Genomic DNA, 16,269 nt, shown 5'->3' with positions numbered 1-16,269 from the left:
CTTCTTCCTATCTACTTTCTATATCCTCTCACCTAGAGCTCACGTGAACATGGAATAAGATTCCCTGAATATTTTAAAAGACAGTAAAAAAGCTTGCAAAAAGTACTTTTCCTTTGCTCTTCTCTCTTCCTGGCTTGCCTGGATCTGGATCTGGGGGAGGTACAGCCACGCACAGCAGCACAACACGCTCTTTTCATCCCTGCTCTCTTTACACTGCTCTCAAGTCCTTGCATTTGTGCAGACCTGAAGGTCTTGTGTGTCTCACCACAGCCCTGTTGTCTCTACAGCAGCACTCCGGGGCTGCACTCAGGCCTCTTCCAAAGGAATGGTGCAAAGAATATACCACCGGAGGTGCTCCCTGAGAAGACCTTGACATCTTCTGGTGTTCACTGAGTGACGGGGATAGTTTCAGAGTCCCAAGGTGATCTGTTAGGGACTCAGGGCAGTGCTGTGTTTTGACATGGAAGGTGGCTCAGCACCACGCGGTTGTTTGCTCACTGCTGTTATCTCAACTCTAGGAGCCCCACATTGGGCACCAAAATGACTGTGGTGGTTTAACCCGCTGGGTGGCTCAGCCCCACACAGTGCTTTGTGCACTGCCCCCTTCCCAGTGGGATGGGGAAGAGAATTTGTTTGTACAACTCGTGGGTTCAAATAAAGCTATTTTGTAAGAAAGATAAAAGGAAAGGGTACTACTTATGACATATACATATATATGTCTCACTGGTGTGCCAGAGGGAAGGGTGCCAGGGCAATACCTGCACAGAAGTGTTGGACCCTCTGCCCTGTCACAGTCGGGCAGAGCTGATAGAGGAGGGAGTTGGAAGAGTATCCTAGCTCGGCGTCATTGATGAAACCCCTGCCTGCCAACCCCACTAACCCAGGTCCCAGTAAGCAACAGGTTTGAATGCTGGAAATTGAAGGGGACATGAGTGGGGAGTCTGCCTAGGAGGGAGCCTAGGCTGAGGCAGTCACCCCCATGCCTTGAAACTGCCTCTGTCAGGGAAGGCAGGAGGGGAATTGTGGTGGGTGATTCCCTTCTCTGGGGAACGGAGGGCTCCATTTGCAGGCCCGACCCGACCTGTAAGGAGGTGTGCTGCCTCCCTGGGGCCCACATCAGGGACATCGCCAGAAAAGTCCTGGGTCTGGTTTGCTCCTCTGATTATTAACCATTACTGATAGTTCAGGTAGGCAGTGATGAAATTGCTCAGGGAAGCCTGCGAGCTTTCAAAAAGGATTTCAGGGGCTCATACTTTCACTCATACTTTACACTGCCTTTACCTCACTTTTTACTCTGGGTTTACTTACACTACTCCAAGTGTACTCATATTTTATTTTGAATTTACTCACGCTATACTCCAAGTTTACTGACACCTTACTTCAAGTTTACGTGCACTTTACTCTGAGTTTACTCACACATTGTTTTGGGTTGCCTCACACTTTACACCAGTTTGTTCTTACTTTTCTCCGAGTGCACTCAATTGTACTCCGTGTGTGCCCACACCTTACTTGTGGTTTTACTTGCAACTTACTCCGGGATTTACTCACAGTTTACTCAAGGTTTACTCACACTTTACTCCTGGCTTTCTCCCTCCTGATTTTGCTCACACTTCACACCAGGTTTACACATAATTCACTTTGGGTTTACTCTTATGCTGGAGACGGAGAGGTCAGCTCAGCCTTGCTGAATGCTGACTCTCTGATAATGAGGCTCTGGAAAGGAGACAGAAGCTCTGAATAAACAGGGGTGTTTTGTACCTAGCCATAAGATAAGCTCTCTGCTGATTAGGAAGACTTGTTATGGAATTTGATTGCTTTCTAGCCAATGGATTGATAGTGGAAATGTACTGAACATGTGTGTTAGAATATAAAAGGCTTGCTTTAGAAAGTAGATAGAGATGGCATCATGATCATGATCATCACAGTAATAAGGAAATTGTCCTGGCACGAGATCCCTGTGTCATGTTTTAGTCACACTTTGCATTGGGTTTACTGACTCTTTACACAAGGTTTTATCTTACTTTCCTCTGTACTCTTACTCTATTCCAGGTATACTCACACTTTACTACAGTTTACCTCCAACATTTCTCCGAGTTTATTCACACTTAACTCCGGGTTTACTAACATTTTACTTTGGGTGTACTGATCTTATTCAGGGTTCACTCAAAATTCACTCTGTCTTTTCTCTAGGTTATTCTCCCACTTGACTCTAAGTTCACTCACAATTTTCTCCGGGATTACTCATACTTTACTTTGGGTTTACTCAGACCTCACTCAGAGTTTACTCACACTCTACTGGAGATGTACTCACATTTTACTCCAGGTTTACACACATTTTACAACAAGTTTACTAGGACTTTACTTAGGGTTTACGGTTTACTCACAGCTTATTCTGGGATTCTGGGTGTTTTTTTTTGTTTTTTTTTTTTGTTTTTTTTTTTGTTTTTTTTTTTCTTTCAGGGCGCTTTTGGGGTTCCAACCTGCAGCATGAGGCTCCACGTGCATTCCTCCCTGCAGGACAGCCCAGCCTCACTGACCCACAGGCAGCCCCTGGCAGCTATGTGCAGGCACTGTGTGGGGCAGCATGCCCCCAGCACAGCCCTGACAGCTCACACCGCCATTCTGCCCCCCACCAGCTGGACCCTGCCCAGCCCCAGCGTGTCCCACACAGCTCACAGCAAGCCCTGCTCCGGGCTCTGTTGGGCTCTGGACCTAGATAGGGACCAGGCCGGGCTGCCCATTCCCCAGTGCAGGTACTGAGCCCAGTAGGAATGTGGAGTGGTCCCATTTCAGCCATCAGCCTTCAGTAGATTTTGGTGAAAAGTGCTGCTGGGAACCACTGGTCTGAGGTCTGGGGCTGGTGGTAGCTTCCTTGAGCAGTGTCTCCTTTCTGTTCATGTAACAAGAAGCTTTGTTGGCTCTGTGCCCTGAGGGACCCTGCTTTGTGGCCCCATGGGCATGGGGTGGTCTCCAGAGCCCCAGGATCTCCTCTGACTGCTCCCTCCTCCTGAAGGCTCCCAGATGCAGCAGCCCTGCAGCAGAGCACCCAGAAGAGGGCTCATCCTGTGTGTGGTCACAACCAGACCCTGGTGCTCCAGCTGCCCCCAGCACCCACGCAATCTTGCCCAAGGGCCGTCTTCGGGGAAGTACCAAAGTTACAGTGGGGACTGAGGAACAGCCACAAGGTCATAGGGCTCCTGGTCATACGAGCATCTGCAGAGAAATGTCATGCCCAGGTCAGCTCCCATCAGTATCCATCCCTCCTCTGACCTCCATGGCCCTTCCTGGGTGGCTCTGTACTGCCTGTGCTGGTCAGGGTGGGAAGCAGAACCAGATGGATGACGCCAAGTGCTGCTAAATTGTTCTCTGGGAGTTTGTGGGTGTGCAAAGCAAATGGAATGGTAAGGGAGCATTTCCAATAGCACTTGGAATGTTCAGGCACAGCAAGAATGACAGGAATCCCTCCTTTCCGTACAGCGGTACATCCCCACTGCCACAGAGAAGACTGCAGTCACCTCATTTCCCTGCAGATACAGAGACACTACACAGAGGATACAAGAGCCAGCTCTGATCCACATCAAAGATGGGCTCCAGGAGGAAGAGAGCACGTTGATGCCTCAGCAGACATGCAATGAATCAAAATATTACTGTAACAGCGTAAGAACCATTAATAAACATAAAACAGCAGCAAACAAATTAAAAAAATAAGAATAAACATAAATATTATAAACATAGATGAGCAATACAGGCCTGCACTGGGACAGTCTGTGAGTCATTTATAGAGAGAGGAGAAGTTTGTTTTTAATGAAAAGTGTCCATGACATCAATTTCCCCAGTGCGTCTTTGAGGTCCGGGTTCCTCATGCCACAGATGAGGGGGTTAATGGCTGGAGGCACCACTGAGTACAGAAATGACACCACGGCTTTGTGCTGTCCCTGCTCAGAGGGCATCCTCAGCACGGCCCTGAAGATCTGCACACAGGACAGCACAATGAAAAGAAAACACAAGGCAGTAGCCACCTTGCTCAGGATGAGCCTTGAACTGAGAGAAAATATTTTCCTTCTCTTCAGGCAGAATGTATGCAGTTTCACCCATCACTTTCATCCTCCCATTGTGCATGAGAGCGTAGAACATTGCTCTCTATTCTCCATGATCTCCTCACAAGCTCTCACATGCTGCAGTGATGTGCCCACAGCCTTCCCTGGTTTCTCTGCCAGGATACACAGCTGCCTCCTACCTGGCTCTTTGTGCACCAAGACCACCTACTCCTCCCCCCAAATGGCTGTACTGGGTTTCCCATCTGTGGCTTATCACTGCGATGTCCCTGCCCCATACTTGACACAACCGTGCCTGGACTGCACAGGACAGGTGTGTTTGAGGGGGGAAGAGTTTCCCCAGCACAAGTGCCCATGGCAGCCCTCAGTGCACCACGCTTCCAGGCATTCCTGCTTTACAGGTCCAGTGCTGCCCCAGCCATGTCCCACACATGGGTCTGCAGACAGCCTCGCTCCACCACCAGGAGCGTGGAGATGGCTTCAGGAAAAAGCTCTGCCATCAACATGCAGGCAGTGCTGGAAATGGCTGATGTGAGAGGCTGAGGGTGACAAATGTCCAGAGCAACCCTCCTGGTCCACCCACGTCCCCCAGGGCGTAGACAAGGAGGGGATTATGGAAGTGAAAAGAGAGCAGCAACACAAAGACCACCTCCTGCTGCTGTCTGTGGCCATTGGACCTGGGAAGCAGCGGCCCCGTCTCAAACACAGATAAGGGGATGGAACTCCTGGGCAGTGAGGGGCAGCCGCCATGGACACCGAGGCTGCTGCTGCGTGTTGCAGCTGGGTTCCTGGACCCTGCACTACTCCTGCATATGTCAGTTGCTCCTCCACTTTCACAGATAGTAAAACATGGCAGCAGAGACAGACAAATTTCTGCTGGCTTCTTTATTGTGTCTATCAACAGAGCGCCTTGTTCTAAAGGTACATGAGATGAGTGTGTCAAAACACAACAGAAATGTTGCAGGCCAAGAATAACACTTTTGAAATCAAAGTCGTGGATGTGAAAACAATAATGAAGACAAATAATAATAAGAGATTGTCCTAACCATTTCAGAGTTACCTTGAGACTCCTGTTCGACTAGCATGCATCTTATGGATGTTAAAGATGTATGTATTGCTCACTGCAGCCTTGAGCTCCTGGTTTCTCAAGCCATAGAGGAGAGGATTCACTGCTGGAGGCACCACTGAGTACAGAAATGAAACCAGCAGGTCCAGGGATGGAGAAGAAATGGAGGGGGGTTTCAGATAGGCAAACATGGCTGTGCTGACAAAGAGGGAGAGCACGGCCAGGTGAGGGAGGCACATGGAGAAGGCTTTGTGCCGTCCCTGCTCAGAGGGCATCCTCATCACGGCCCTGAAGATCTGCACATAGGACACAACAATGAAGACAAAACACCCACAGATTAAACAAAGACTAAAATAAATAATCCCAACTTCCCTGAGGTAGTCAGATTTTGAGCAGGAGAGCTTGAGGATGTGGGCAATTTCACAGAAGAACTGATCCACAGCATTGCCTTGGCAGAGACGTAGGGAAAATGCAGTGGCAGTGTGCAGCAGAGCATAGAGAGCCCCAGTGCCCCAGGCAGCTGCTGCCATGGTGGCACAAGCTCTGCTGCCCAGCAGGGTCCCGTAGTGCAGGGGCTTGCAAATGGCAACGTAGCGGTCATAGGACATGATGGTGAGAAGGGAATATTCTGCCGAGATGAAGAAGACAAACAGAAATGTCTGTGCAGCACATCCTGCGTAGGAGATGTGCCTGGTGTGCCAGAGGGCATTGGCCATGGCTTTGGGGAGAGTGGTGGAGATGCAGCCCAGGTCGAGGAGGGCGAGGTTGAGGAGGAAGAAGTACATGGGAGTGTGCAGGCGGTGGTCGCAGGCTACGGCTGTGCTGATGAGGCCGTTGCCCAGGAGGGCAGCCAGGTAGATGCCCAGCAAGAGCCAGAAGTGCAGGAGCTGCAGCTGCCGCGTGTCTGCCAACGCCAGGAGGAGGAACTCGCTGATGGAGCTGCTATTGGGCATCTGCGGTTCCTGGGCATGGAGTCCTGTTCAGGGTGCAGGAGATAACGATGAGTGAAGACCATCCTCAGATACACTCCTCCCGTCATATATTAAAAAAAAATTCTTGGTCTTTGGAAATTGGCCATTTAACTCTATACTTTGTGTTTAATTTCCTGAGGTTAATTATTCTACAAGAAGTAGAAGTTAAATTAGATCTTACGTCGATTTCATTTCCTAATCATATCCCAGCTTCTGGATATATTCTTCTTATGAGCAGTTTTCATGTCTTGTACCCTTACCATACCTGCAGTCACTCCTCTTGCTCATCCCTGCCTCTGTATGCTTAAATTTGTCTTAGAGAAATCTGCCTGTTTTCAGGATAAGTGCATTATTCATGTCTGTAGAGAATGATAATTTCAGCTGGTGCTGTCCTTTGGGAAAGGAGAGGCTGAAAGCATATGAGGAGATTGTTCATATAACAGCAGACTGAGGGAGGTACAATTCAGGATTCCCAGAGATGCGTTCATATTTCACAGCTCCCTTTGAATTTCAGCCTCCCATCCTTTTCCATTCCCTAAAGATATAAAAGAAAAATCCCTGCTTTGTCTCTCCTCTTGCAAAGTGCTCTTGGAAACACTCTGTGGTGCAGTGCAGCTGTGATCCCCCGCCCCAGGCAGCAGCTGTGGCAGCAGAAGGCCCCTGCCCTGCCCTGCTGGGGGGCTCCTTCCCCCCACACGTCTCCCCGCAGCGCCCTGGGCAGCTCCCCGGGCAGGCTGAGTGCTGAGCCTGGCAGGCGGCAGAGTCCCTGCCCCGGCACACAGCCCCTGGGGCACAGCAGGGACCCTGCTCTGCACCACAGCCCTGGGCACCCGGCTGCACCCCCGGCTGCATAGCCTGCAGCTGTCCTGGGACACTGCCCTTAGTTGGAGCAGGATTTTTTCCCTGATAAGGAAACACAGATTGTCTGCATCCTGATCTGCTATGGGTTGTCTCAAACTTAGTGATCCCTCCAGGGAAAGTGGCTGCATTGCCCACAGCCAAACACTTACCTTGTCCAGAGCTGTGAGCAATACTCGTCCAGTGAGCTCACAGTCCTCTCACACTCATTTCCCTTCTATGCTCATATCACCTACCGATCATTCCCCAGCCATGCTGTGCTGTGCAAAACTGCTCCTGGACACATCTGTCTCTCTGCAGCACTGTGCACTTGTAGTAGCTCTCTGTGTCCCAGGGGCCTGGCCCAGATCAGCAGCAGAGGATGTCATTTCCCTGTATCCCTGAGATAGACACCTCCTTCCTGAGCATCAGCTGAGAGGCCAGAGAGGGGACAGAGTTATTCTTGGTCATTCTAAATGACATCAGATCCCTGCATTTGGGGCCGCCTGGTGTGCCTTTTTTCCCTTGTCTAAATGGAGCATGCAGAGTAATTCAGCTGACTAAATGGATGAGCTCACAAAAGGAGAGGCAGATCTTTCTCTGTTCTCCATCTGTTGCGCATTCAGGAGCACAGGCACTGCAAAGCTAACACACATCTTTATTCTTCATCTGATGAAAGCTCATCTGAATGGCATCAGAAGCAGCCAAGTGTCATGGCAGCTCCCTGGGCTGTCCAGCACACTCATATGCAGCTCCAAATGCAGCACAGGGCCTTCAGGAAAGCCATGCCCTAAGAATGGCTGTGCTGCTTGGTCAACACCCAGTCCCGCAATGGATCTAATGCCTGCTTACCATCTACTGAACACAGATACCAAAGATAAGCTATCCAGTCAGACTAAGTCCACTGATCACTGATGCTTCCCAACTAGGATGTATTCTATGTGTTTTTATACTAACGAGAACACCCACACATTCTGAACTAGAAATTTTTATATGGTAGCACAAACAGTTGCTTTTGTAGATTTTGTATCTTTTTTTTTCTTTTTTTTCCTTGCAAATTTTGTGTCTTTTTATTTATTTATTTGTTTGTTTGTTTGCTTGTATTTTTCTGAAAAGGCCAATATTTTCCAGCACTATGTTTGCAGGACACAGATGCCTTCAGGTGCAGGGACACAGGCAGCGGTGCCAGTGCCAATGCCCTGTGACTAATGCCCAGCGTCCACCGCTGCTCTACCCTGCTGCACATTTCATGTCCCTCATCCTCCAGGGGTCTCCAGCTCTCCTAAAGTAATGACCATGCTGAAGGGCATGTTTTCAGCAGGCCATCTGGACACACGCTCTTCCCACTGCTCTCCACATTTCCCATCCCTTGCTCTTTGTTCACACAGATACCTCCCAACTATCTGGCTGATCTGTGACCTTCAGGGAGATTATTGGAACCTGATCCATCTCTCCATAGTCTGACGGACTCTCTTGTCAACTCCTTCACTGTGATTATATCTATCCCTTCCTATCTCTGTCTAACTCATATTTTGTACTAGTATTCCTTGTGAAAGACATACCTCAGTAGATGCAGCTTGGACAAGGCATGCAGTTGATCACTGTGTTTTTCTGTTCATACAATTGCATTATGCTTCCTTCTGTTTGCTGGCAAAAAAGAGAAATCTTTCATTGCCCACATGCAGCTGGTTCTCTGAGGAAAGCCAGTGGGAGTTGGTGCAAAGGAGGTTTAACAGTGAGCAGGTGACTCCAGAGAAGAGTGATGTGGGGAAAAGTTTTGCAAGTCCCATGTGGCCAATGGCAGTAGAAATGGAGTGGGGACATTGAGGAGGATGTTTGTCCACACAGTGACAGAGCAAAGCTCATTAGGGGACATCCTGGATCTGTATCAACTGCCAAGTACTGCTTAAATATATATTTTTTTATAAGACAACTATAAATAAATGAATAACTGGACATTGTAAATGCCCATTGGACTATTCCCCTTGAAGCTCTCTCCAAATACCTCTCCAGTTAGCTGTACAAGTTCTGAACACCTGAAGAAGATGACAGGAAGGCACAAGGCACAGGAGGGCTGTTTAGGGTGTAATGGGCCTCAGGTGGCTTTTACTGCTGAGTCCATCAACCTCCAGTCCAGAGAGAAGATGGCATGAAGGGCTCAAGAAGACCAAGTCAGAAGGATCAGAGAAGTTTCTTGGAGTATTAATGGGCCCCACTGAGGGCCACTAACAAGCAAGCTTCTCCAGGGACTTGTTAGAGCAGATAATTGGAAGCCATGCTGACAGGCGGGCAAAGGAACCGGGATGGTGGCTGTGATGCTGAGAAAAGCCTCCTTTGTGTTATGAAGCAGAAAGGCCAAGCCCTGAGCCCCAGACCCTTGGCAGGGAGATCCTGTCCCTCCTGCTGGCTCAGGGCCCTTCCTGGGGCATCCTGAGATGGGGGTTGGTGTGAGGTCAAACGAAAGACAAGGGGGCAGCAGCTTCCAGGCTCTGCATGGGTTCAAGGATGCCATGAGGCCCAAGTCCCACATGGGCAGTTTGTCCCAGGCTGTGGGATGTGAGAAGGCCCCAGTGTGAACAAGCAGTCAGTGACAACAAAACTTTGAAGTTCAGATCTCTAAGGCCCAAGGTGGAGGCATCATTTCCTCACTGGGAGCGTTTGGTTCTGGGGATGCCATGTTTGATGCTCACCCACATGCAGAGCTCCTGACTGACTGCAACACCACTGTGCTCAAATCAGCTGTGATATAACACAGTGGTGCTGTACTCACTGAGCTTGTCTCCCCTTAACAGCGCAGTGACACTGACATCACTGTAATCCTGACCACTGCCACAACTCAGTAATTCTGACATCACTGCTCTCTACACCACCGAGACAACACAATGACTCAGGTGTCAGAAAGCTCCTATCCATGGCCACAGCACAGTGACTCCAACACCATCATGCTTGTAACCACTCTCATAGAATCCTAGGATATCCTGTGCTGGAAAGGACACACAAGGATTATCAAGTCCAACTTCTGCCTCCATGCAACCACCCAAATAGCTGACCATATCATCAAGAGTGTTGTCTGAATACTTCTTGAACTCCAGCAATCTTGGTTCTGTAACTCCTTTCCGTGGGGTCCTCATCCAGTGCTCTCCTTTGGACACACTCCCATAGTTTTATGTCTTTTATGTTCTGTGGTGCCCAGCAGTGCACCCAGTGCTCCAGGTGAGGCTGCAGCAGTGCAGAGCAGAGAGGGACAATCCCTTCCCTCACCCAGCTGGCAATGCCGTGTTCATTGCACTCAATGGGACAGTTGGCCTGCCTGGCTGCCTGGGCACACTGCTGACTCACGTTCAATTTGATGTTGACCGGGACCCCCAAATCCCTGATAGCAAGACAGTTTCCCATCCCCAGTCAGTGTGTATGTCCAGGGTTGACCCTACCCACTTGCAGAATCAGGCACTTGTTCTTGTCATACTTCATGTGGTTGGTTGTTGTCTAGATCTCTTTTTGTCCACATTTCTATGCTAGTCTTTTGAACCCTCAGTGGAGGCAACAGCTCCACCTAAGTTAGCATTGTCAGCAAACTTGCTCAGAACATCCTCTGGTCCTACTTGCAAGTCACTGATGAAAACTTTAAGGAGAAGTGGCCCTAAATGGAGCCCTGGGGAACCCTGCTAGTGACCGTCCCCCTGCCTGATGGAACACGTTTACTGTAATCCTTTGGGCCCGTCTCATTGGCCAAATGCTCACCCATTACATTATGTTTATGTGTAGTGGTTTTGCAGGAAATCTTATCCTGAAGGATACTGTGAGGAACAATATTCAAAGTTCTACTGAAATCCTAATAGTTAACATCAGTTGGCTTCCTTTTGTCAATTACATGGGTGACTCCTTACTGAAAGGACATTAAGTTAAATAGGACCTTCCCTTCATGAACTCATGTTGGCTGTGACCAATGACAGAATTGAACTTCAGGTGTTTTTCAGTGATTCCCAGCATCATTTTCTCCATAATTTTACCAAGAACTGGAGTGGGAATGACACGTCCGTAACTGCTGATTCCATCTTTCTTCCTCTTCTTTCATACTGGAACAACGTCTGCGAGATTCCTCTGAAATGGGAACTGGCATGACCCTAGGCTTCTTCTGATGCCATTCAAATGAGAGCCCAGAGCAAAGTAAGGTGTCGTCAGTGAAAGAATGTATACATGCTGAAGTTTTGGTAATGTATTTGGTAATGCCTTGAACTCCAGAGTATGCCAGAGATGGAGCAGAGAGGAAGATGTGGCTCTTCTGTTGTGAGCTCATCCATTTGGTCAGCAGAATAACACAACATGCTCCATGGGGACAAATACAAAAGGCACACTGGGTGCCCTAAGCACAGGGCTGTGGTGGCATTTAGGATGGCCGAGAATACCTCCCTTCTGGCCCTCAGCTGATGCTCAGGAAGGAGGTGTCTATCTCAGAGATTTTCCACCACACTTTACAAGCACCAGCACACAACTAGGGTCACCCCAGGCACCTCGGGCACTCCTGAGTGTGTCTGTGTGAGCAATGCAGTTCCTGTAGAATAATGACCAAGCATTCAGATGAGGGGCTCACACACAGACACCTCACTGTACACATCTGAACTCAACAAAGAGGACTCCCAACTCCCATGCTCACCTCTGGGGAACTGATCCCATTTCAGCCCCAGGGTTTCCATCAGCTGATGAGATGCCGAACCCTAGGGCTAGGATGAGATGGTGTGACAGTAATAAGACTAATGGAAATGGCTTTAAAGTACAGAGGGGAGATTTAGTTTAGCTTTTAGGAACAAATTTTCTACTCAAAGGAAGCGGAACAGGTTTCCCAAAGTCATTTTGTGTGCCGCATCCTTGGAGGCATTCAAGGTCAGGATGGATGGGATCCTGGGCAGCCTGATCTGTGGTAGGCAGCCCTGCCTATGGTTGGGGGCTTGGAACTAGGTCCTATTTAAAGTCCCCTCCAACCGAAACCACTGTATGATTCTGTAATCTTATACCTGCACTGCCTCAGCTCTACCACTGCCCAGAACAGGGGAACCCATCCCACCCCATCCTTGTCTGTCTGTCTGTCTGTCTTGCTTCCTATGCATCATGAGCAGAGGTTTCCACATTTGGCATTTGTTTCTCTCGTGGTCAAACTTCATTTAGTAGGAACATCCATGCCTCTGAAATCTAGGGGAAATGCTTGTTAATGGAGCTGACTTGGAAGGATGTTCTGCAGTGATGACCCTGCTGCCTTGCAGGAGCTGTCAGCTCAGGAGAGCCATGGATACCTCCAGGGAGAGCAGTGGGGAGAAGGAAATCACCTCCTCTGATGCTCAGCTGGGCCGGTCACCTGGGACACAGAGTGCTCATACAAGTTGGCAGAGCTGAAGGGAGACAGTTGTGCCCAGGAGCAGCGCTGCTGCACAGCACAGCAGGGCTGGGGACATGATCTGCAGGTGATGGGGTGGAGAGAAGGGTGAGAATTTACAGGCTGTGTGGAGAGTGAGCAAGCTGTGAGCTCACTGCAGGAGAACTACTCATTGACTTTGACAAGGTAAGTTGCTCGCTGCAGCCAATGAATCTGATTTTACTAGAGAGGTCACTAAATTTGGGACAACCCAGAGCAGATCAGGCTTCAGACACTCGGTGCTCTTTTTTGTGGAAAAAGACCTGCTCAAGATGAGGGCTTCCATGATGCAGCATCAGAGCACAGACCTGAGGGCTGCGTGTCCCAGGACGGCTGCAGGCTGTGCAGCCGGGGGTGCAGCCGGGTGCCCAGGGCTGTGGTGCAGAGCAGGGTCCCTGCTGTGCCCCAGGGGCTGTGTGCCGGGGCAGGGACTCTGCCGCCTGCCAGGCTCAGCACTCAGCCTGCCCGGGGAGCTGCCCAGGGCGCTGCGGGGAGACGTGTGGGGGGAAGGAGCCCCCCAGCAGGGCAGGGGCCTTCTGCTGCCACACCTGCTGCCTGGGGCAGGGGGATCACAGCTACACTGCACCCCAGAGTGTTTCCAAGAGCACTTTGCAAGAGGAGAGACAAGGCAGGGTTTTTTGTTTCCTGTTCTTAGGGAGGGGAAAGACTTGGAGGCAGAAATCTGAAGGGAGATGTGAAATATGAAAACATCTCTGAGAATCCTGTATTGTACCTCTCCCTGTCTGCTCTTATATGAGCAATCTCCTCATGTGCTTTCAGCCTCTCCTTTCCCAAAGGACCGCACAAGATGAGATAATCATCCTTCCTTTTTTTTTTTTTTTTTTTTTTTTTTTCTGCAGACATGAGCATGGAATTACCCTGCAAACAGGCAACTTCCCCTAAGAGAAATTTAAGTGCACAGAAATAGGGATGGGCGCCCTGAGTGCAGACAGGGTAAAGATATGAGACATGGAAACGGCTCCTAAGAGGAAATGATCCAGGAGGCTGGGATATGATTAGAAAATGAGAGGAAGGCTAAAGCTCCTTCAGCTTCTACTTGTTATAGAATAATGAACCTCATGAAGCTAAATTCAAGTGATGGAACTAAATGAACACTGTCCTTAAAGAAAGGAAGTCTTTATAGAATAGTAGGAGGAGTATCACTGAGAATGTTCTTGTCTTGTCATTATCTTCTGCACCCTGAACAGGACTCCATGTCCAGGAACCGCAGATGCCCAACAGCAGCTCCATCAGCGAGTTCCTCCTCCTGGCGTTGGCAGACACGCGGCAGCTGCAGCTCCTGCACTTCTGGCTCTTGCTGGGCATCTACCTGGCTGCCCTCCTGGGCAACGGCCTCATCAGCACAGCCGTAGCCTGCGACCACCGCCTGCACACCCCCATGTACTTCTTCCTCCTCAACCTCGCCCTCCTCGACCTGGGCTGCATCTCCACCACTCTCCCCAAAGCCATGGCCAATGCCCTCTGGCACACCAGGGACATCTCCTACGCAGGATGTGCTGCACAGGTCTTCTTCTTTGTCTTCTTCCTCTCGGCAGAATATTTTCTTCTCACTGTGATGTCCTATGACCGCTATGTTGCCATCTGCAAGCCCCTGCACTACGGGACCCTGCTGGGCAGCAGAGCTTGTGCCACCATGGCAGCAGCTGCCTGGGGCACTGGGCTTCTCTATGCTCTGCTGCACACGGCCGATACATTTTCCCTGCCTCTGTGCCAAGGCAATGCTGTGGATCAATTATTCTGTGAAATTGCCCAGATCCTCAAGCTCTCCTGCTCAAAATCTGACTACCTCAGTGAAGTTGGGATAATTTATTTTAGTCTTTGTTTAATCTGTGGGTGTTTTGTTTTCATTCTTTTCTCCTATGTGCAGATCTTCAGGGCCGTGCTGAGGATGCCCTCTGAGCAGGGACGGCACAAAGCCTTCTCCATGTGCCTCCCTCACCTGGCCGTGGTCTCCCTCTTTGTCAGCACTCTCATGTTTGCCTATGTGAAACCCTCCTCCATCTCTTCTCCATCCCTGGACCTGCTGGTTTCATTTCTGTACTCAGTGGTGCCTCCAGCAGTGAATCCTCTCATCTACGGCTTGAGGAACCAGGAGCTCAAGGCTGCAGTGAGCAATACATACATCTTTAACATCCATAAGATGCATGCTAGTCTAACAGGAGTCTCAAGGTAACTCTGAAATCGTTAGGACAATCTCTTATTATTATTTGTCTTCATTATTGTTTTCACAGGCACGACTTTGATTTCAAAAGTGTTATTCTTGGCCTGCTACATTTCTGTAGTGTTTTGACACACTCATGTCATGTACCTGTAGAACAAGGCGCTCTGTTGATACACACAATAAAGAAGCCAGCAGAAATTTGTCTGTCTCTGCTCCCATGTTTTACTATCTGTGAAAGTGGAGGAGCAACTGACGTATGCAGGAGTAGTGCAGGGTCCAGGAACCAGCTGCAACACGCAGCAGCAGCCTCGGTGTCCATGGCGGCTGCCCCTCACTGCCCAGGAGTTCCATCCTCTTATCTGTGTTTGAGATGGGGCTGCTGCTTCCCAGGTCCAATGGCCACAGACAGCAGCAGGAGGTGGTCTTTGTGTTGCTGCTCTCTTTTCACTTCCATACTCCCCTCCTTGTCTACGCCCTGGGGGACGTGGGTGGACCCGGAGGGTTGCTCTGGACATTTGTCACCCTCAGCCTCTCACATCAGCCATTTCCAGCATTGCCAGCATGTTGATGGCAGATCTTTTTCCTGAAGCCATCTCCACGCTCCTGTTGGTAGAGCAGGTCTGTCTGCAGACCCATGTGTGGGACATGGCTGGGGCAGCACTGGATCTGTATAGCAGGAATGCTGGGAAGTGTGGTGCATTCAGGGCTGCCATGGGCACTTGTGCTGGGGAAACTCTTCCCCCCTCAAACACACCTGTCCTGTGCAGTGCAAGCATGATTGGGTCAAGTATGGGGCAGGGACAGCACAGTGATAAGTCACAGATGGGAAACCCAACACAGTCAGCAGGGTTGGGGGGGGGGGGGCGAAGGGGGGGAGCAGTGGTCTTGGTACACAAAGAGCCAGGTAGGAGGAAGCTGTGTACCCTGGCAGAGAAACCAAGGAAGGCTGTGGGCACATCACTGCAGCATGTGAGAGCTTGTGAGGAGATGATGGAGAATACAGAGCAATGTTCTGCGCTCTCATGCACAGTGGGTGGATGAAAGTGATGGGTGAAACTGCATACATTCTGTCTGAAGAGAAGGAAAAGATTTTTCACTCAGTTCAGGGCTCATCCTGAGCAAGGTGGCTACTGCCTTGTGTTTTGTCTTCATTGTGCTGTCCTGTGTGCAGATCTTCAGGGCCGTGCTGAGGATGCCCTCTGAGCAGGGACGGCACAAAGCCTTCTCCACGTGCCTCCCTCACTTGGCTGTAGTCTCCCTGTTTCTCAGTACTGTAGTGTTTGCCTGCCTGAAGCCTCCCTCCATTTCCTCCCAATCCCTGGACCTGGTGGTGTCATTTCTGTACTCAGTGCTGCCTCCAGCAGTTAACCCCCTCATCTGTGGCATGAGGAACCCGGACCTCAAAGACGCACTGGGGAAATTGATGTCATGGACACTTTTCATTAACAACAAACTTCTCATCTCTCTACAAATGACTCACAGACTGTCCCAGTGCAGGCCTGTATTGCTCATCTATGTTTATAATATTTATTTTTATTCTTATATTTTCTAATTTGCTTGCTGTTGTTTTATGTTTGTGTGGGATACACTGGCACTGGACAGGGTCCAGCTGGTGAGGGAGCAGAAGGGCAGTGCGGGCTGTCAGGGCTGTGCTGGGGGCATGCTGCCTCACACAGTGCCTGCACAGAGCTGCCAGGAGCTGCCTGTGGGTCAGTGGGGCTGGGCTGTCCAGCAGGGGGGAACGTACATGG

General features: G+C 49.9%; 2 protein-coding genes and 1 pseudogene across 2 annotated transcripts; 2 read left to right on the top strand and 1 right to left on the bottom strand.

Moving 5' to 3' along the window:
- The window catches only part of LOC101752306, a 47,961-nt pseudogene that overhangs the window by 16,917 nt on the left and 14,775 nt on the right, over window positions 1-16,269 (top strand).
- On the bottom strand, window positions 5,112-5,693 carry LOC112530829 (olfactory receptor 14C36-like; the record flags this gene model as incomplete). The annotated part of the gene is made up of 1 exon (XM_025145356.2): window positions 5,112-5,693. A coding segment is annotated over one exon (582 nt), but the record flags the coding sequence as incomplete, so codon positions are not given.
- Window positions 13,202-13,951, top strand: LOC112530892 (olfactory receptor 14I1-like; the record flags this gene model as incomplete). Its single annotated transcript, XM_025145441.2, has 1 exon — window positions 13,202-13,951. A coding segment is annotated over exon 1 (384 nt), but the record flags the coding sequence as incomplete, so codon positions are not given.

The sequence above is a fragment of the Gallus gallus genome, chromosome 33 (genome assembly GCF_016699485.2).
Source record: "Gallus gallus isolate bGalGal1 chromosome 33, bGalGal1.mat.broiler.GRCg7b, whole genome shotgun sequence".
In the NCBI taxonomy this organism is placed as follows: domain Eukaryota; kingdom Metazoa; phylum Chordata; class Aves; order Galliformes; family Phasianidae; genus Gallus; species Gallus gallus.
Note: the sequence above shows the minus strand (reverse complement) of the source record. Positions and strands in the feature narration are given on the sequence as shown.